Raw genomic sequence first — 22,168 nt, forward strand, 5'->3', positions numbered from 1 at the left:
ATATTTTCTTTTTGAGTAATGTTTTGTCAAGTTATTTTTTTTAAGATTTTATTTATTTGACAGGCAAAGATCACAAGTAGGCAGAGAGGCAGGCAGAGAGAGAAGAGAAAGTAGGCTCCCTGCCGAGTGGAGAGCCTGATTCCGGGCTTGATCCCAGAACCCTTGGATTGTGACCTGAGCTGAAGGCAGAGGCTTTAACCCACTGAGCCACCCAGGCGCCCCTTTGTCAAATTATTTTATCTTTTTGTTTAGAAATTTAAAGAATATCAAGCCCTGTTCCAAAGTTTTGGGTTTTGTTTTTTTTTTTCAAATGATCTTTAAAACATTGTGCTTTTAACTCAGCATCAGATAACCTCCCAAAGAATCTGTGTCTTTTGTGATCCTTTTCTTTCTTTTCTTGAGAAATTAAAAAAGGAAACAAAGGAAACAAAGAAAACCTAAAATGTTCCTTTACTCATTATTCCAACGATAGGCAAAGACCAGGCTTCCACAGCCAAAGTAAGAGAATTCTCAGAGTACTTAGTGAACATAAATAGTCTGGGTCCTGAATCACATGAATATGTTATAGAATGTAAAACTACTGGGGAAAACACATGACACGTTTAAATTTTTTTCATTCTCCTAATTTCCCAGCACATTTTGAGAAAAGATCATAATAAATATGGTGTGTTTTTTCCCCCTATAAATCTCTTTTTCCACCACAGATATTTCCATGCACACATTTATTTTCTGTTTTTGTTTGTTTGTTTTTTCAGATTTTATTTATTTATTTGACAGAAAGAGAGACAGTGAGAGAGGGAACACAAGCAGTGGTAGTGGGAGAGGGAGAAGCAGGCTCCCCGCTGAGCAGTGAGCCTGATGTGGGGCTCAATCCCAGGACCCTGGGATCATGACCTGAGCCAAAGGCAGACAGTTAACGACTGAACCACCCAGCTGCCCCTATTTTCTCTTTTGAAGAAATCAGATTAGTGGGGTAACTTTACCAAAACATTTTTTCTTTACATGAGAAGATGAAAGTATTAAATTAAAGAATTAAATGCCTTTGTGCTTTCAGCTGCTTCTGCCTGACACTCCTTTCTCAGATGTCATGGTCTCTGCTCTCTTCTATAGACTGACAGTTTAGGACTGTAATTTCTCAGTGTATTGTCTCATTTCTCATTGGTAAGATTTGAATTGTTGGAAACAGTCTTTTTTTTTTTTTTTAAGATTTTATTTATTTATTTGGCGGACAGAGATCACAAGTACGCAGAGAGGCAGGCAGAGAGAGAGGAGGAAGCAAGCTCCCTGCTGAGCAGATGTGGGGCTCGATCCCAGGACCCTGGGATCATGACCTGAGCTGAAGGCAGAAGCTTTAACCCACTGAGCCACCCAGGTGCCCCTGGAAACAGTAGTCTTAAAATATGCATTAGGTTTTCTTCTTTATTATTACATTATTTTTGAGGTATAACCTATATATAGTAAAACGCACATGTCTTGACAGTACAAACTTGAGTTTTAACATTTGCACACATCAGAATCAGTGGGGGGGCGGGGCTTCTAAAATGCTCCTGCCAAGAGGTTAAAACATTTCCTTGATGATTTTGAGCTACACCTAGTTAAGAATCTTTGCCTTTGGGGGGTGCCTGGGTGGCAAAGTCTTTGGGCATCTTCCTTTGGCTCAGGTTTTGATCCCAGAGTCCTGGGATAGAGCGCCACATCGAGCTCCCTGCTCAGTCAAGCCTCCCTCTCCCTCTCCCACTCCCCCTGCTGTAATCCCTCTTTCACTGTCTCTCTCTCTCTCTGTCATATAAATAAACAAAATCTAAAAAAAAAAAAAACTTTGCCTTTGTAAAGAATCAACTTGAGAAATGCACATAAAATTACACACAGTATCAAAAAATGTTAAGCAGATTAAATTTAGGTTACTATTTAAAAAATACTTAAGGGGCGCCTGGATGGCTCAGTGGGTTAAAGCCTCTACCTTCGGCTCAGGTCATGATCTCAGGGTCATTGGGCTCTCTGCTCAGCAGGGAGCCTGCTTCCTCCTCTCTCTCTACCTGCCTCTCTACCTACTTGTGATCTCTATCTGTCAAATAAATCAATAAAATCTTAAAAAAAAATAAGTAAAAATAAAATAAATAAAAAATACTTAAATTTCTCATGTATCTTTTTTACGGGGTTTATAATGCTGTCTCACCAATGAAATTCTTACTTTGTTTTTCTGTTTGGTTTTAAGAAAATTAATGCAAAGCTTCATGACGGAGTTTGTCAGCGCTGTAAAGAAGTACTTGAATGGCGCGTAAAGTACAGCAAATATAAACCATTGTCGAAGCCTAAAAAATGGTGAGTTGTGTTTCTTAATTATCTTACCAACAATATATGTATCACCTTATTATTTCTTTCCCCGATACCCAAAATTATATCCAACTAAATACTAGAGGTAGATGGAAAAAAATCTCCCATTCTCCCATGGAGAATTTCATCTTACATGCTGATTCCTTCTTTATAAAATGGATTCACCCTTTCCCACCCTATTCTTTTTTTGTAAGATTTTATTTATTTGTCAGAGAGAGAGAGGGAGAGGATGCTGGGGAGAGAGAGAGAGCAAGCACTTGTGCATGTGTGTATGTGCACACACGTGCACACACACACACACACACACACATACACACATACAAGCAAGGGGAGGAACAACAGGAGAGGGAAAGCAGACTCCCTGCTGAGTGGAAAGCCTGACCCTAACCTAAGATCATGACCTGAGCTGAAGGCAACTTCCTGAGTAAACCATCGGGTGCCCCCCTTTCAGTCTTTTTTTCATGTTCTTTAGCATTTCCTCCCCAAAGAAGATACTTTTAAACAATTCTGATGGGTTTTATTCTCAGTGGCCCAAATTAGCAGTAGGGAAGTTTCACAAGTGTTGGTGCTATCCAAAGCTAGATTTCCATGAACAAATTAACTGTATTTTCTGTTGTCTTCTCTGTAGCTGATTGTACCATAAGCCATGTAGTTTTAGTTTATAGGCCTACTATATTATTTGTAGCTTTCTAGAGGCACCTGGCTGACTCAGTTGGTGGAGGATGCGACTCTTGATCTTGAGGGTGTGCGTTCGAGCCCTGTGTTGGCTGTAGAGACTTCTTAAAAAATAAAAATCTCTTAAAAACAAAAAAGGGATTGGGGTGCCGGGTGGCTCAGCTGTTAGGGATCTGCCTTTGGCTCAGGTCATGATCCCAGAGTCCTGGGATCAAGCCCCACATCAGGCTCCCTGCTCGGCAGGAAGTCTGCTTTCCCTCTCCCACTCCCTGTGCTTGTGTTCTCTCTCTCTCACCGTCTCTCTCTGTCAAGTAAATAAATAAAACCTTAAAAAAAAAATATTTCTTTCTAAATGTTGGTATAACTTTGGGTGCCTGGCTGGGTCAGTCAGAAGAGCACGTGACTCTTGATCTTGGGGTCATGAATTTAAGCCCCATGTTGGATGTAGGAATTACTCAAAATAAATATATTTAAACATTTTTTAAAACTCTTAAAAAAAAAAAAAAGAATGGTTGGATATGGACACCTCAACTCAAGGGTCAGCAACTCTGTCCTATCTTGGAGTCATTGAAGTCTTTGGAATCAGGAAAGGTCATGATAATGTTGCCACTACCTAGGGAATGTGGTGACCTAGAGCTCTTTGAGAAACTTCAGGTAGGTCAAGGGGATGAAGGCTGAGAGGACCTCAGGAGCTGCTGTTCCACATCACCCTAAGGCCGATGAGGTTAGCTCACGGTGAGTGCAAAATGAAGGATATGTAATATTTATAAATTCCCAATTACAGATAACAAGACATTCAAGCAAAGGAAGATACAATAAAGAATAATAAATGTAATATTTATATTACATTTATATTATATTACATTACATTACAATAATAAATATAATAAAGAAGTCCAATCTAATGTAGAACAAATGATTATTCATGAGAGACTAAGAAGCTGTCAGTTAAACCAAGGTCTGAACATGTTCCTGAGGATGTCACCTGCCTGGCCTAGAATATCATGAATTTCAAATTATACTGAACACTTGGCACCTGAGGCATTTTGGAAAGCCTAGCTTTCAAACTCCAATCCAGGATTGAGAGTGTTCTAGAAAGTATGACTTAACTATATTCATGTTGCACTCTTTGCATATTAACACTTTACCAACATTATAAGGGATTTAAGTGCATTGATGAAAGATTCTGATGGTAACATAACTTAGAAATTTTGAATGTTTTACTCCGGCTAATCTTGCTTAGAAGTTAAATTTGTCCTTTGTCAGAATTTATATGAGAAGTTTTCTTGGACATTGGATGTGTCTTTTGTGAAAAGATAATTTTCCAGCACCCCAAATATTGTCATTGATGAAAATGTTGAGTATTTTACTAGTCTAGCTATCTTTTGCCACAGATTATGTAGCCAAATGATGTATATAAGGAAAAGTTCAACAGAACATAAAATGTAAGAGGAAGGGGGACTATTTATAGGTGAACATTTCTTTTGTAATGAAGTAATATTCTGAATATTGCGAAAATTGAAGCTCTTTTATCTTACTCATTGGGCTTATAAATCACCAAAAGTCATGGATGATTAGCAAATTTCCATTGCTCCTGCGATCTAATCCCAAATATTAGACCCAAGAAAGAATTAGACGTCTAAACTCTTCCATGTTATCTGTTTTGACCACAGAAGCAAAAACTGTATTGTGTTTGTACTTGGCAGAGGAGGTCTCATGTTTCCTTTTCAGTGACGTGACATTCTACAGGATTTTTATGATCATGTTCTTTATGACACTTTGTCCCAGTTACTGAAAACAACCCTGGACCATGCCAGAGATTTTTGGAAAAGATGTCCTAACTGGAGCTGTAAGAGCCAAAAACGAGTATTTGCTGGGGGGGGTGGGGGGGGGTGGGGTGGGTGGGATGATTGTCAGTCGTGAGAGGGAGGAGGAAAAAAAGATCATCCATTAGTGCTACATAAACAGTGTGATCCTGGTACTACCCTTGGTTATAAGGTAGGGTTTTTTTGTTTTTGTTTTTTTAAGATTTTATTTGTTTGAGAGAGAAACAAGTCAGCGGAGGGGAAGAGGGAGAAGCAGGCTCCCTGCTGAGCTGGGAGCCCAATGTGGGGCTCTATCCCAGGACCCTGGGATCATGACCTGAGCCCAAGGCAGATGCTTAATGACTGAGCCACCCAGGTGCCCAAAGGTCGTTTTAAGTATCATCGAATACTCAGATCTTCAAGTCTTTATGGAAGAAAGCGAAAGGCTTATAAAGATAATGCTCAGCTTTTCACAGCTTCTCTTCTCTGTAAGAGCTGAGATGAGCCACCACCTTATTTCATGCCTGGCTGGTTTTTTGTTTGTTTGTTCTATATTTCTTTCTTTCTTTCTTTCTTTTCTTTCTTTTTAAAGGGCAACTTTTTTTTTTTCTTTTAGGATTTTATTTATTTATTTGACAGACAGAGATCACAAGTAGGCAGAGAGGCAGACAGAAAGAGAAGAGGAAGCAGACTCCCTGCGGAGCAGAGAGCCTAATTCGGGACTTGATCCCAGGACCCTGAGATCATGACCTGAGCTGAAGGCAGAGGCTTTAACCCACTGATCCACCCAGGCGCCCCCATGCTTGGCTGTTTAATCAGAGGTCAGGTTACTCTGTAGCAGGATTCCTACTCATTTTGGCTTATGTGTTTTGATTTTAAGGCGAGTTCTTGCTAATCCCTGGTTGGAGGGCTTCTTAGGTGCCACCAACAACTCCTGGACACCCAAATGGTTTAATCCTTAGACTTAAAGATTGCTTATATATGTAAGAATTGAGGATCAGAATGAGTCTGAATCTTTTTATATAAAACTTCATTTTTTGAGGCACTTGGGTGGCTCAGTTGTTAAGCGTCTGTCTTGTCTCAGATCATGATCCCAGAGTCCTGGGATCAAGCCCCACAGAGAGGCTTCCTGCTCGGCGGGAAGCCTGCTTCTCCCTCTCCCTTTGTCCCTGCTTATGTTACTTCTCTCTCTTTCAAATAAATAAAATCTTAAAAAAAAACTAAACAAACAAACAAAAAAACCCTCATTTTTCAAGGGCCCTGGTTTTGACTTTCGAAAAAGAAAACCCAAAGATAAATTAAAAGCATTCGTTACTATGCTTGGTCAGTCCTAAATCACTCAGGAATCCTGTAAATAACCTTGAGTGTGGAACTGAATTATTGGAAAAACAAGAGATCTTAAAAATGTTAAATGATTTGTATAGCTCTTAAAGAAGAAAGGAGTCTTGACATTTTTACTTAAAAATCATTTATCAAATTATTTTCTAGCTATATTGGAAATACAGATGGTTAAAAGATTATCCCCTTCCTCAAGCAATGCAAGACAAGAAATAAAGTTGGTTTGGTTTTTTTTTTTCTTTTTTTCTGGGCTCAGACGGATTATATGTTTTAGCCAAGATCAGAAAGTAAAGCAGATGGAGTTAAGATTCAAATGCAAATTGCTCCCATTTTAAAGCCATGTTTTCCTGTCCTCCTACAGTGATTTCTCAGTATTATATTATTCATTCAAAAAACGTTGTTCTTCTCTTCATCTGAGCCTAATGGTATATTAATTTTTATAGTCACCCATCTTGTTTATGAAAGTTATCCACTGCTGAGTACCACATGTATAGACCCGCTTATTAATTATTAATTAATTGAAATGAATGAATAAATAAATGGAATTAATTAATTAGTTAATTAAAGTAAGCTCGATGCCCAAAGTGAGGGTTGAGCGTAGGACCCTGGGAACAAGAGTTGCATGCTCTACCAACTGAGCCAGCCAGACACCTCATTTTTTTTTTTAAATACACATGTCCAAATAAATAGATTTTATATTCAGGCATTGAAATGCCTAAGCTAGTACCTAGAAACTTCTTGTGCCTTGTATTTCAGGTAACCAAGCAACCTTTTTCAAGTATTACTTTAGAAGTGTTATAGGCAAATACCCATATTTGTGTTAGAATCTCTAGCCTGCTTTTTTTCTCTTCCTACTCATAAAAAATAATTTACCAAGAATTTAATGTTAGCTTATGTTTAACATTACCATAGTAGTAGAAGAGAAAGGAGAAGCTAGTATAAAACAGCAACAGATCACAAACAAATTGGGCTCTGAGCTTAGAAGTGGATCTATATCTCCCCCGCATTAGCAGTTCTCAAATGGGAGGGGTCGATTGTGGCCCCCCCCAACCACGTGACATTTGGCAGTGTCTGAAGACAGTTGTGTGTTTTGTTTTTTTTTTAAGATTTTATTTATTTATTTGCAGACAGTGAGAGAAGGAACACAAGCAGAGAGGGAACACAAGCAGGGGGAGTGGGAGATGAACAATCAGGATTCAATCCCAGGACCCTGGCATCGTGACTTGAGCTGAGCTGAAGGCAGATGCTTAACCAGCTGAGCCACCCAAGTGCCCCTGGAGACAATTTTGATGGTCTTGATTTGAGAAGTTGGAAGGGATGCTACTGGCATATAGTGAGTAAAGGCCAGGTGCTACAAAAAATCCTACAGTGCATAGGACAGCCATCGCATCAAAGACATATCCAGCCCAGGATGTTACTAGTGTCTTGGTTGAGAAACCTTGGTGTATACAAAATACATGGATACTCACAGGGCCAAGCCCCACTGAAACTTGACATATATCTTAGTCTAGTAGTTTTCAATCTTTTCACCTGTAGAATTTTTTATTTTTTTATTTTTAAATAAGCTTTATGCCTAGCATGGGTTGTTGGAACTCACCACCTGGAGATCAAGAGTTACATGTTCTACAGAATGAGCCAGCCAAGTGCCCCTCAGCTATAGAATTCTTGAATAAAACAAAAGCTTAGCCAGGGATCCCCTCACTCCAATTTGCCCAAACAGAACTGCCCTACACCTTAAATGCTGCAAGAAGAATGTCAGTGGAGTATGCAGCTCTTGATCTCAGGGTTGTGAGTTCGAGCCCCATGTTGGATATAGAGATTACTTAAAATATAATCGTTTAAGAGTAGATTTCATTCTAAAAAATATTTTAAGTGAGGAAGGCAAGACCTAGTGTCACACGCCTCTTCGACTGTCTGGCCTGTTTTATTTTTTTTTTTTTTTTTTTTTTTTTTTTTTTTTAAAGATTTTATTTATTTATTTGACAGAGAGAAATCACAAGTAGGCAGAGAGGCAGGCAGAGAGAGAGGAGGAAGCAGGCTCCCTGCTGAGCAGAGAGCCCGATGCGGGACTCGATCCCATGACCCCGAGATCATGACCTGAGCCGAAGGCAGCGGCTTAACCCACTGAGCCACCCAGGTGCCCCCTGTCTGGCCTGTTTTAAGACATGGACGTGCTTAATGCTTAAAACACTGTTTGCGTTTAAATGGAAGTCACTACCCCTGGTTCTCATATTGTCGGTATTGACCGATAATTTTTAAAATTTATTACCCCACCGAAAGCCTTACCTCTTCATACTTCATTGTATTAAATAAATTCTCCTCTATCTCACCTTTACTCAACTACGTCCCTTGGTCCAGAGTTTGAATAAGCCAGTATTTTGAAAAAGACTTATTTCACATAAAAGTTTCAAGGGCTCCTGTCAGAAAGAGTTGGGTCTCCCGCAGCAGGGGACTAAGTAGAATTTTTTCTCCCCTGGGAAGTTGTACTTTTGCATGTATGCTAATAGTGTGGGAGTGGGGATGAGGTTCTTCAAACTGTGAGAGAAAACGAAAAGTCATAGTATTCGGGAGAAAATGAGCGGAGGACAAGAGGCTTCGAAGCCGGCCATGCCGCCCTGTCTGGCTTGTCTTTCTGACCAGATGCTTGCCCCCCTTTACTCCAAAACTTGGTTCTAACCGAATTAGCCAAACTCCGACACTCAAGATAATCTTTTGTAAAGCCACCCTGTCTTTTTAACATTCTCTATTTTTGTGGTGGTGTAAAATAAATAGCATACAATTTATCATTTTAACCACTTGTAAGTGTACAGTTCGGTTGTGTTAAGTATATTCATATTGTTGTGCAACAGGTCTCCAAAACACTGCCATCTTGCAACTGTGAAGTCTTTACCTATTAAACAGAGGCTCCCCTTTCTCTGCTCCATCAGCTCTTGGCAGCTTCCATTCTGTTTTCTGTTGCTATGAATTTGGCTACTTTATTTTTTATTTTTTTAAATAATTTTTTTTAAAGTAGGCTCCACTCTGGGCTCCAACATGGGGCTTGAACTCAAGACCCTGGAGATCAAGAGTTGGAGGCTTAACTGACTGAGCTACCCAGGCACCCCTGAATTTGACTACTTTAAGTACTTCATATGAATGGAGTCATAAAAGTATTTGTTCTTTTGTGACTGGCTTATTACATTTAGTATAGTGTTCTCAAGGATCATTGTTGTTATAACATGTGCCAGAATTCCCTTCCCTTTTAAGACTAAGTAATATTCCACTGAATATATATACTACATCTTGGTTTTCACTCATCTGTGTGGACACTTAGGTTGCTTCTACCTCTTGGGTATTTTGAATACTGTTATGAGCGTTGTGCAAATAGCTCTTCAAGACTGCTTTCAATTTTTTGGCATGTATATACACAGAAGTGGGATTGCTGGATCGTATGGTAGTTCTTTTTTTTATTGTTTTAGGAACCTTCATACCTCTTTTAATAGTGATTGCACCATTTTACAGTCGCACCAACAATACGCAAGGGTTCCACTTTTCTTGATATCTTTGCCAACATTTGTTTGCAGTTATTTTATTTTAAAGTATATATTTTAATAATGATATTATTGAGAATCACCAAGAAATTAATGCATAGCAATTATATTTTCTTTTCTTTTTTTTTTTAAGATTTTTTTTTTTTTTTTTTTTTTTTTGAGAGAGAGTGAGAGAGAGAGAACAAACAAGGTGGGGGAGAGGGAGAGGCAGAGTCCCCGCTGAGCAGGGAGCCCAATGTGAGGCTGGATGCTAGGATTCAGGGATCATGACCTGAGCTGAGGGCAGACACTTAAACGACTGAGCCACCCAGGCACCCTGCAATTTTATTTCCAAAAACATTTTGCATAGCTTTTGCTATCAATGAAAAAAAATAGTAAAATCATTATCCAAAATAACTATTAAGTCATTAGTAATTTAACTGTTTTTTTTAAAATGGAAATTAAGTTTAACTTTATATTAATAAGTAACCGAATATTAAATTTTATAAATTACAAATAAGGTAGTTCTAAGTAAAAACTATTATTATACCCCATCAGTAAAGACATTAACAAATTCTAAACTAAAGTAAGTACTAATACCCTTTCTTTTTTTAAAGAGTTTATTTATTTGAGAGAGCGTGTGGGAGAGCTGGGGGAGGGGCAGAGGGGGAGGGAGAAGCAGGCTCTCCACTGAGCAGGGAGCCGGGTATGAGACTTGATCCCAAAAGTGCCATTATAATCCATTTTTCCTACTCTAAATTACTGAATAAACACTTCACAAATTAAAGGAATAGTCAGTTTTTTAAGGATTTTACCTTTAAGATACTCATTATTTCAACCAAACCTTACTTTTACCTTATTCACAAAATTAATATATATATTTTAATACACATTTTTTTAAAGATTTTATTTATTTGACACAGAGAGATCACAAGTAGGCAGAGGGGCAGAGGGGCGGGGGGAAGCAGGCTCCCTGATGAGCAGAGAAACTCATGTGGGGCTTGATCCCCCGACCCTGAGATCATGACCTAAGCTGAAGGCAGAGGTTTAACCCACTGAGCCACCCAGAAGCCCAACAAAATTAATATTTTTTTAAAAAGATTTTATTTATGTATGTTTGTATGTGTGAGAGAAAGAACATGAGATCGGGAGGGTTAGAGGGAGAAGCAGACTCCCCACTGAGGGGGAGCCCAATGGAGGACATGATCCTGGGATTCCATGATCATGACCTGAGCCCAAGGCAGATGCTTAAGTGACTGAGGCACCTGGGCACCCCAATATTTTTCTTTTATAAGAGACTATATTCATCATTGGTGGAAAGTAACTGTCACATAGAACTTGCTACATAGAATTTTTTTTTAAAGATTTTATTTATTTATTTGACAGAGAGAGATCACAAGTAGGCAGAGGCAGGCAGAGAGAAAGGGTGGGGGGAGCAGGCTCCCTGCCAAGCAGAGAGCCTGAAGTAGGGCTCGATCCCAGGATCCTGAGATCATGACCTGAGCTGAAGGCAGAGGCTTTAACCCACTGAGCCACCCAGGTGCCCCCTACATAGAATTTAAATTTGATGTGGCAAAATCAAATTCTGTTTCAAATAGCATCTTCAATATATAAGACGTTGTGCTATATATTATAGAAGATGCCAAAATCAATCTCCAACACCAAGGAGTTTACAATCTTTTATGAGAGATAGGCCCACAAATAATTCTTGGGCAGATTGAAAAGTGTCAGGTATAAGTAAAAGATGAAAGAGACCCATAGGGTACAATGTGAGACTGCAGAGGACTAAGAAAATGAAAATAGGAGCGGTAGATCTAGAAAAGATAGAAATTAAAGGTAAAAGAGTTCTGTAAACAATGTTTGTAGGACACCCTGTGAGGAAATCACCAGGGCAAGGAGGAAAAATGAACAAGAATCCCATGCTCCCTTTGATAGATAATGTGGATAATCACGGGGTGTCTCCGTATGTATGGTCTTTTTGGTTCTTTTGTTCTGAGATCCCTGGCTGACTCAGTCTGTATAGCATGTGACTTGATCTCAGGGTTGTGAGTTTGAGCCCCACAGAGGGTAAAGGGATTATTTAAAAAAACAAAGCAAAACAAAACAAAACAAAAAGTAAGGGTGCCTGGTTGGCTCAGTCGATTGAGCATACAACTGTAACTTCCGGGTTGTGAGTTTAAGCCTCACCTCGGTGTAGAGTTTACTTAAAAAAATAAAATAAACATTTTATTATTTTTTTTTAAAGATTTTATTTATTTATTTGACAGAGAGAGATCACAAGCAGGCAGAGAGGCAGGCAGAGAGAGAGGAAGAAGCAGGCTCCCTGCTGAGCAGAGAGCCCGATGCAGGGCTCGATCCCAGAACCCTGAGATCATGACCTGAGCCAAAGACAGAAGCCTAACCCACTGAGCCACCCAGGCGCTCCTCTCCACTTATTTTTAAACACACTTATTTAAACACACTTAAACACTTATTTTTAGGCCTTGTGTGGACACAAGGAGCTGAATTGTAGCTTTTTGTACTCAAAATTATTGGACTTTAGAGATACTGTTTCCTTAAAAGCATTTTCTAAGTAGCATATGATATAATTCCTTAGTATGGTTTCAGAATCTTTCTATGTTAGCAGATTACTTAGAGCAGGAAGTGTGACTTTATAGAACTCTGTCAATGTTGAGTTTGTATTATTTGTACATCAAGGGTGGAGTACCATAGCTCATTGTTTACGAAAGCACCTAGTCATCGCATATTACAAGTATTACAAGTGGAGCTAAATTATGCTAAAGGTTAAAGTGTAATAATTTAACCAGGAAATGAAGACAGTGCCAGCAAAGTTGTTTCAGAGTAAAATAAGCCTTTTACTTGTAGCAAGTACTAAAAACATAAGAACAGTTCTTTTTCCTTTAGCATTTATTATCTAGATCAGTGGTTTTTAAACCTGTTTCAGGACCCCTTTGTAAAAGTTTTGAGCACCTGAGAAAGCTTAGCTTATATGGGTTTATATGGGTTTTATCTATTGCTGTTTATTGTATTAGATATGAAAATGCAGACATTTTAAAAATAATTATTTACTTAATAATATGAATATAAGCAAAATATGCCCAGTAAGTGTTAATAACTTTTTGTGGAAAAAAAAAAAAACCTTAGAAACAAAAATACTAGTGAGACAAGTGGCATTGTTGCACATTCTTTACAAACTTCTTTAGTGTCTGGCTAGTAGAAAAAAAAGGAAAGAAAAAATTTTAAAAGGAGTAAAAGTAAACTTTAATAGCTTTCCCCAGATAATTGTAGAAATCCTCTCAAGAGTTGCATGCTCTACCCTGTGAGCCAGACTGGTCCCCATACCCATGCATGATTTTATAACATACATTTGCTCGTTTGGAAAATATTAATTCACTGAGTTCTACTGATCTTCCAAATGTTGATATGTTTTATTATACAATATAAAAGTTTGTTAATATCACAGCAGTGTCAGTAGAAAAATCTGAGTTTTTCTTTTTGTTTTTTTTTTTTTTTTTTTTTTTTTTTTTTTTTAATTTTATTTATTTATCAGAGAGAGAGAGGGGGGTAGAGAGCGAGCACAGGCAGACAGAATGGCAGGCAGAGGCAGAGGGAGAAGCAGGCTCCCCGCTGAGCAAGGAGCCCGATGTGGGACTCGATCCCAGGACGCTGGGATCATGACCTGAGCCGAAGGCAGCTGCTTAACCAACTGAGCCACCCAGGCGTCCCTTCTTTTTGTTTTTTAACTGAGTTTTTGGAGGTGACAAATACAGTGATTACTAGTATAGTTCGGTGCCCCTGTCTTTTGTTCATGCTAAGGTGCCAGCACTTTTAGAATTCATTATGAAGAAAGAGACTCAAAGAGAGTGACTTTCAAAGATTATATGACAAGAGCATGTCAAAGCTGTGGTAGAATCTCGGTCTTCTAGGTCAGTGCTATTTTTAAAATAATATCTGTTAGTATTTACAGGGGCCAATTGAAAACTGCAAGTTTTGTCCTGACTTTCACCCTTAAATATGTAGTGAGCATATTTTAGCTTTTAATTACTTTTCTATCCTATTGTGTTTTTCATTATAAAAAAGTAAATATGGCATAATTTTTAAAAAGGTGTACTACTGTCTCCTTTGTCAGTAAACATGGTTAATAGGAGTGACCTGTGTTTTTATTTGGCCATGGTTTCCACTGAAATGATTAGTTTTGATTTATGCGTGGTCAAGATTGATTGTTTCTGGGAATTAGATTTTGTGGAGAAATAGAAAGAAGGCAAATCCATGATTATTTTAACCTCTCTGAAGTTCGTTGAGCATTGGACTTAAAATACTCAAAATATATCCATTTTCAAGGGAAAATAGGTAAAATTTATATTTAGGCGAATTTAATGTTTTTCTTTACTGTGTATTTTTTAAGAAAAAACCACTCAAGAGTGATTAATTTTCAGCCACTTTGAAAGATGTTTCATGATATTTTACAGATTTTATGACAACTTGAAAGGTGTGTCTCATCATTAAAATAATATCTAAACCATTCCATTCTTAAGATCAAGATTCTTTTGAGTCTTGAGGTGAAAAAAAATGCAAAAATTCAATTACTTTCAGACCTTGTTTCATTCTACTCCCAGTGAAGACATAAAGCCTGAATTAAGAGATTTGAAAGAGAAGTTGCACAAGGGTCCTACTTACCTGCAAGGGAAACTGGAAGCTTGTTAAGTGTAGGTGTATAAATTCATATTACATTTCCACAAACATATTTCACATTGATAAAAAGGAAATGTTTTGAAAATCTGTGTGTCTCCTTAAAAGATGGGCATACTTATATTTATAGGGCTGCTAACCTAATAAAACCTGGCTGTTTTTCAGAGTGATCTTAAATTTGAAAAGAGTATAGTTGATTTCAGCAATAGAATGCCTGCTGGTCTTTGAATTGGCCATTACAGTCTCAACCAGCAGGAGGAACACGGGAAAACGCCCATCCTTAGGCAGTAATACTTTGATCTGGTCAAGAGTCTCAAGTGGTAATGTGCATAGGAATTTCTTAGTTTAACAGATTCTTAGGCCCCATCTGCAAGATTTTGAGCATGTAAACAATGGCTGTAACCCAGTTATCTGCATTTTAATAAGCTATGCAGGTGTTGGAGACAGTGTTAAGAGTCAATGTTTTGGGGACTCAGTGGGCTAGAGAATTTAGACTCTGGGATCTTTTAACTTCAGATTCCAAAACAGGATATCCCATTTTAAAGCATATTTTACATGTAAATTTTAACATTAACAGTTCTGTAAATACAGTTTTATCCCTTAATTAGCTATTTGAATTCTTAAGGATTGGTTTAAGCCAGGATTCCCTGGTATGAAACAAAATATTCGCAGAAATGAAAACATTCTAATTTCCCTGAGGTCTTTGATGAACCTAACAAAGACATACTTTCTTTAAAATTATTTTAAAACTTTAAAAAATTTGAAACTAAAAGAAAACCTGAAGCTTTTTGTAATCCATGTGGATTGTTAGAACTTCATCTGTGTGTTCTAATGATGTACATTCTTTAAATCTGTTTTTATTGCAGAGTAATTAAATAAAGCTTCCTGGAAATCCAAAATATAAACCTACCAAATGCTTTAATAAGAAATTTTTAATAATTATTTTCACTTAGATTGTATATCAGAGAGGCCGTTTTTTTTTTGTTTGTTTGTTTGTTTTAAATTCTAACTTAGGTTTTTGTCTGCCAGGTCTCTTGAAGATATGATTTTTATGTGGTAAATTCATCCTTTTTAGTGTACAGTATTAAAAAACAAAACTCAACTGAGTAAATTTTAATGATCTTATTAGCTTTATGTGTTGATTCATGAATCAGTCCATACAGTCTAGCAGACAGAAAGGAACTCCAAGGAGGTATGTGAAATGAAAGATACTTAAAAGCAGAAGGGAGTGGGAACAAGGAAATTATACTAGACAAAAAAGCTGGTTGGTTATCCTAGGCAGCTTTCCTCTAGGGGCTGACAGGGATCTGTTAGGCAGGTCACCTAACTAGTGCTGATGAGGAGATGCCTGACTGGTGCAGGATTCCATTTCTGGCAGAGCTGAACGTGGACTACATCTTGGTTTGGTGACTTGGGGCTTAGCTTAAGTAACTCCATTTTGGGCCTCCTTTCATGTTTTCAGCAACAGTTTTGTAAGTTTTGAAAAATGAATACAGTTGTGAGACTAATACACAATTAAAATATAAGACAGTTGGTTCTGTTACCCTAAAACTTTGTAGTCACTCCACCTATTGTGGGGTCATTGCATGCAATGGCCAAGAAAGAACTCTTTTTTTTTTTTTTTAAAGATTTTATTTATTTATTTGTCAGAGGGATAGAGAGCACAAGTAGGCAGAGTGGCAGGCAAAGGGAGAGGGAGAAGCAGGCTCCCCGCTGAGCGGGAGCCCTTTGCTGGGCTTGATTCCAGGACCCTAGGATTGTGACCTGAGTGGAAGGCAGACACTTAACTGAGCCACCCAGGCACCCATTCTTTTTTTTTTTCCTTTAAAGATTTTATTTATTTATTTGACACAGAGAGACATAGCAAGAGAGGGAACACAAGCAGGCTTGTCACTGAGCAGGGAGCCTGTTTCAGGACTCAATCCCAGGACCCTAGGATCATGACTTGAGGTAAAGGCAGATGCTTAACAACTGAGCCACCCAGGAGCCCCCCTCGTTCTTTTGTTGTTGTTGTTTTGTTTTTAAGATTTATTGGGTGCCTGGGTTGCTCAGTCAGAGCAGCCCTCAAAGGGAGCCTGCTTCTCCCTCTCCCTCTACCTGCTGCTCTGACTCTCTCTCTCTCTGTCAAGTAATAAAATAAAACAATACAAAACAAACAGAAGATCCTAAGTGTTGATGAGGATGCAGAACATCTAGAACTCTCTTTCTTTAATTCTCTTAATTCTCTCTGCTGCCCTCTCTCTCTGTCAAATAAACAAACAAACAAATAAATAAATAAATAAAATCATTAAAAAAAAAAAAGACTGTAGCAACCAGCACCTACTTGATCAAAACTATTCAGGCTATAGATCAGCCTTATGGGCTAAAAATGAACATTTTTCTGCTTCAGTCTTTCATCACACCCACACTCTCAGGCCCTAGGAGACACTGATATATTTCCATTTCCTATACTTTAACCTGTTCCAGAATGTCCTCTATATACAATCATATAGCATATGGCCTTTTGAGACTGGCTTCCTTAACTTCATAGTAGATTTGAGATTCATCCATATTTTAGTGTGGATGAGTAGTTCGGTAAAGATGGACTACTGATTGTTCATTCACCAATTGATGGACCCTTAGGTTTTGCTAGTTTTTGATGATTATGAATTATGCTGTCATATACATTCCTGTACAGGGTTTTATGTGAACAGGTTTTTATTTCTCTTGAGTGAATGTGTAGCACTGAGTTTGTTGGATTATATGCTAGGGATGTGTTTATAAGGAAATATCAGACTGTTTTCCAAAATGGCTCTACTATTTGCATTCTTTTTTTTTTTTTTTAAGATTTTATTTATTTATTTAACAGAGAGAGATCACAAGTAGATGGAGAGGCAGGCAGAGAGAGAGAGAAGCAGGCTCCCTGATGAGCAGAGAGCCCGATGTGGGACTCGATCCCAGGATCCTGAGATCATGACCCGAGCCAAAGGCAGAGGCTCAACCCACTGAGCCACCCAGGCGCCCCACTGTTTGCATTCTTACTGGCACTGTAAGAGTTCTAGATGTTCTGCATCCTCAACACTTAGGATCTTCTGTTTGTTTTGTATTGTTTTATTTTATTATTTATTTATTTATTTTTAAGACTATTTATTTATATTTAAGACTATTTTATATGCAGGAGGAGGGCCAGGGGCAGAGGGAGAGGGCAAAGTGGACTCCCCGCTCAGCACAGAGCCCAACGTGGGCTCAATCCTAGGACCCTGGGTTCACATGAGCCAAAGTCAGATGCGTAACCAGGTGAGCCACCCAGGTGCCTCAATGTGTCCTGTTTTAGCCTTAAGTGAGTAGCTTTATCTCATTATGATTTTAATTTGCATTTGTTTGATGACCAGTGATGCTAAACATCTTTCTATGTGCTCATTCTGCATTTGTTTCTTCTTTAGTGAAGTCTTCTTTATATATTTTAGCTCATGGTTTTATTGAATTGTTTACTTATTACTGGGCTTTGAACGTTCTTTATATATTGAGGGTACAAATCTTTTATCAGGTATCGGTTTCGCAGATACTTTCTGCCAACCTCTGACATTTTTTTTTTTTTTTTAATTCTCTTAATAGTGACTTTTGTTGGAGAGGAAGAATTTCCTCTACCTTTCAAAGTCCTGCTAGCCGAACTAAGAATCAAATCAACATAAGACAGATTAACAGGAGAAAATCAAGTTTAATAGCCTAAGTACAGGGAATCCACAGAAACATGGAAATTCCAAAGATAGGTAACATGATCTGTATGAGCTAAGGAGAGGGGTCGGGGTCTGAGGATGCAAAGGGAGAAAGACCATTAGCAGGAAGGCGAAAGGAGATGTTTAGAAAACAAAGGTTTTCCTTTTATGTAGGTAAATGGCTAGGTAAAGTGGAATCTCTATTAATAGCTGTCTTCCTGGTATAAGCAAGCAGTTGTGGGGAAGTAAAGGGCTTTTCCTGAATCTGCTGGCTTTTGATTGCTTTTAACTCAGCATAGTGTTCATGCCAGAGTCCCATCTTGGGGCAGCCTATGCTTGTCCGCCATACTTTCAGAGTGGAATAATTTTTTATTTTGGTGAAGATCAGGCTTTATTAGGAATTTTTGTTCTTGACTTTGTTGTTGTAGCTAAGAAATCTTTGCCTGGCCTAGGATCACAAATATTTTCTCCTGTTTTCTTTTAGATGTTGTATAATTCTTGGTTTTATATTTGGACTTTTAAGCCATTTCCTGTTAATTTATTGAATATCCAGTTGTTCCAGCATTATTTATTGAAAGGACTGTTTTTTCTCCATTGAATTCCCTTAGTACTGTGCTGAAAAATCAATCGATTATATATACTATATATCTATTTCTGGAATGTGTTCTATCCCATTGATCTGTGTGTTTAACCTTTCACCAATACCACACTAACCTGATTACTGTAGCCTTATCATAAGTCTTAAAATCCAATCATGAATCTTCCAGCTGGTTTTCTTTTTCAAAATAGTTTTGACTATTACAGCTTTTTTAAAAAACAGCTTTTAGAATCAGTTTGCTAATTTCTACAGAAAGACATTGGTCATTGCTATGTATAGTTCATTTTTGTTTACTGACCATATATACTAGGACTTTAATAAACTCACGTTTATTTATTTATTTATTAAATTTTAGTTTTAAGTAATCTCTACACCCAATGTGGGACTTGAACTCATAGCCCTCAAGATTGAGAGTCGCATGCTCTGCCAAGTGAGCCAGCCAGGTGTCCCTCACTTTTTATTTCTAATACAGCTTTTGTAAATTTGTTGGAATTTTCTACATAGACAATGATTTTTTTTTTCCAATTAAGACAATTGTATTTCTTGCTTTCCAATCTGTATGCTATTGTATTTCTTTTTTGCCTTTGTTGCACTGCTTAGGATCCCTTGTATATTTTTTGAAAAGGAATGATGAGGGCCCATATTCTTGCCCTTTTCCTGATTTTATTCATTCTTTTACCAGTAAATATGTTATTAGCTATAATTTCCTTCTAGGAGCTTTTTATCAGGTTGAGGAAGTTTCTTTATAGTTTGCTGCGAGTTTTTAATCATGAATGGATGTTAAATTTTGTTAAATTCTTTTTTTACATCTGATGAAATCAATATATGGTTTTTCTTCCTTAAAACATCAATTTAGTGAATTATATTCATGGATTTTTTTTTAAAGATTTTATTTATTTATTTGATAGAGATCACAAGTAGGGCAGAGAGGCAGGCAAAGAGAGATGGAAGCAGAGAGATTGTAACACACAGGAAACTCCACAGTGATGCTAGGTGACCAACTGAATTACAATTTACCCTAGTAGACATTTGAACCAGCCTATTACACCTTGTTAGGATTGGCGCCAAAAAGGCTCCCAAAGGGCGGGGCTCCTACTCTTTGGTAGCTAGGGAGACAGCTTGCATCCCCCCCACTGATAGCATGTCTCCACCTGGCCTGACCGACCCCTGTATTTGAACTTTGTTACCTGAGGCTTGTTTTCGGGACTTGTATCCAAGTAAATCCCCTGGAGGAAGGGGAGCAGAAACAGTTTCTAAATAGGTCCTTATAATCATCTCTTAAAGAAACTCCTTGCCCTGTAGTAGTCAATCTCCATTAACCCCTGAAAAACCCCGCTCTTGCTTTCTGTCTTTATCCATTTGCCTATTTTGGAATTTCACATAAACAGAATCATGTAACATGCAGTGTTTTGTGACTGGCTTCTTTTATTTAGCATAATTTTTTCAAGTATATTGTAACACTTATCAGTACTTAATTCTTTCTTATTACTAAATATTCCATGTAGAGCTGTACCTCTTATTTATCCATTCATTACTTGATGGACATTCAGATTGTTCTACTCTTTTGGCTATTAACAAATAATGCCGCTGTCAACGCTCAGGGACAAGTTTTTGTATGCGTATTTGTTTTCTTTTTCTTTTCTTTTTTTTTTTAAAGATTTTATTTATTCATTTGACAGACAGAGATCAAAAGTAGACAGAGAGGCAGGCAGAGAGAGAGGAAGGGAAGCCAGATCCCTGCTGAGCAGAGAGCCAGAGGCGGCTCCGGCTCCGTCCCAGGACCCTGGGATCATGACCTGAGCCAAAGGCAGAGGCTTTAACCCACTGAGCCACCCAGGTGCCCCTGCATATTTGTTTTCAGGTGTCCTGTGTGTGTGTATGTGTGTGGAGAGAGAGAGAATTGGAATTCCAGAGTTGTATGTTACCTCTGTATCTAACCTTTTGAGGAATTGCCAGATTGTTTTCAAAAGCAGCCATACTTTTTTACTTAACACCAGCAATATGAAGGCTCCAACTTCTCCACATTGTTATTGACACTTGTTATTGTCCTTCTTTATGATAATAGTCATTCTAGTGTTGTGAGGTGGTATGTCATTGCAATTTTGATTTGCATTTCCCTGATGTCTAGTGGCATTGAGCATCTTTTCAATGCTTATTGGCCATTTATCTTTTTTTGGTGAAATGTCTATTCAAATCCTTTACTATTTTGTGTTTATATATTGAGTTAGAAGAGTTCTTTATGTATTTTATATACAAATCTATTACTGTATTTGCAAATATTTTCTGCCATTCAATGAGGTTTTATTTTTTTTCTATACTAATAATGTCTATTGATGTTTAAATTTTTTTTTAAGGTTTTATTCATTTATTTGGCAGAGAGAGACAGTGAGAAAGGGAACCAAGCAGGGAGAGAGGGGAGGGAGAAGCAGGGTTCCTGCAGAGCAAAGAGCCCAATGCAGGACTCCATCTCAGGACCCTGGGATCATAACCTGAGCCAAAGGCAAATGTTTAATGACTGAGCCACCCAGGTGCCCCCAAAAGTATTAAATTTTTCAAAATTCAGGTATAATCAACATATAACATTATATTAGTTATAGTTGTACAGTATAATGATTTGATGTTTATATACATTGCAAAATGATCACCACAATAAGTCTCATTAACATCTGCCACCATATATAGTTTAAAAAGTTGTTTTTTCTTGTGCTGAGAACTTTTAAGATTTGCTCTCTTGGCAACTTTCAAATATGCAATCCAGTTAATATTAACTGTAATTGTTATGCTGTGCATTACTTTCCCATGACTATTTTATAACTGGAAGTTTGTACCTTTTGATTTTCTTCTTTTTATGTCTGAATAATATTCCATTGTATATTTTAGCACATTTTCTTCATTCATTCATCGATGAATAGAATAATTGGTTATTTTCAATTCTTTTTCTTTTTTTTAAGTTATCTCTATGCCCAATGTGGGACTCAAACGCATAACCCCAAGATTAAGAGTTGTATGCTCTACTGATGGCCAGCCAGATGCCCATATGTTGTTTTCATTTTCTGGCTGTTGCAAATAATGCTGCAGTTAACATGGGATGCAGTATCTTTCCAAGTTAGTGTTTTTATTTTCTGAAGAGAAATACCCAGAAGTGGAGTTAGTAGATCTCATATGGTATTTCTAATTTTGGTTTTTTGAGGAGCCTCCATATTGTTTTATATAAAAGAGGGTCCCCTTTTCTCCACATTCTCATTAACACTTTTTCTTGTCTTTTTTTTTTTTTTTAAGATTTTATTTATTTATTTGACAGACAGAGATCACAAGTAGGCAGAGAGGCAGGCAGAGAGAGAGGAGGAAATAGGCTCCCCGATGACCAGAGAGCCCGACGCAGGGCTTGATCCCAGGACCCTGGGATCATGACCTGAACCGAAGGCAGAGTCTTTAACCCACTGAGCCACCCAAGCGCCCCATTCTTCTTGTCTTTTTGATGACAGCCATTTTAACATGTATGGGGGAGATATCATTGTAGTTTTG

At 37.8% G+C, this 22,168-nt stretch overlaps 1 protein-coding gene across 2 annotated transcripts in view; it reads left to right on the forward strand.

The window, feature by feature from the left end:
• The window catches only part of CUNH9orf85 (chromosome unknown C9orf85 homolog), a 66,479-nt gene that overhangs the window by 40,097 nt on the left and 4,214 nt on the right, over positions 1-22,168 (forward strand). The window contains exons 2-3 of one of the 2 annotated variants that reach the window (XR_006601976.1): positions 2,216-2,322; positions 4,798-4,858. Coding sequence is in view for 1 of the 2 variants with exons in the window: in XM_004769217.2 (XP_004769274.1) it covers positions 2,216-2,322 (107 nt within the window). In the remaining variant the exon portion in view is untranslated. The remainder of the gene's footprint in view (positions 1-2,215; positions 2,323-4,797; positions 4,859-22,168) is intronic. The other variant, XM_004769217.2, reaches the window with a different exon arrangement.

The sequence above is a fragment of the Mustela putorius genome, unplaced genomic scaffold, assembly GCF_011764305.1.
Source record: "Mustela putorius furo isolate JIRA1106 unplaced genomic scaffold, ASM1176430v1.1 tig00003854_pilon_pilon_pilon, whole genome shotgun sequence".
NCBI lineage: Eukaryota > Metazoa > Chordata > Mammalia > Carnivora > Mustelidae > Mustela > Mustela putorius.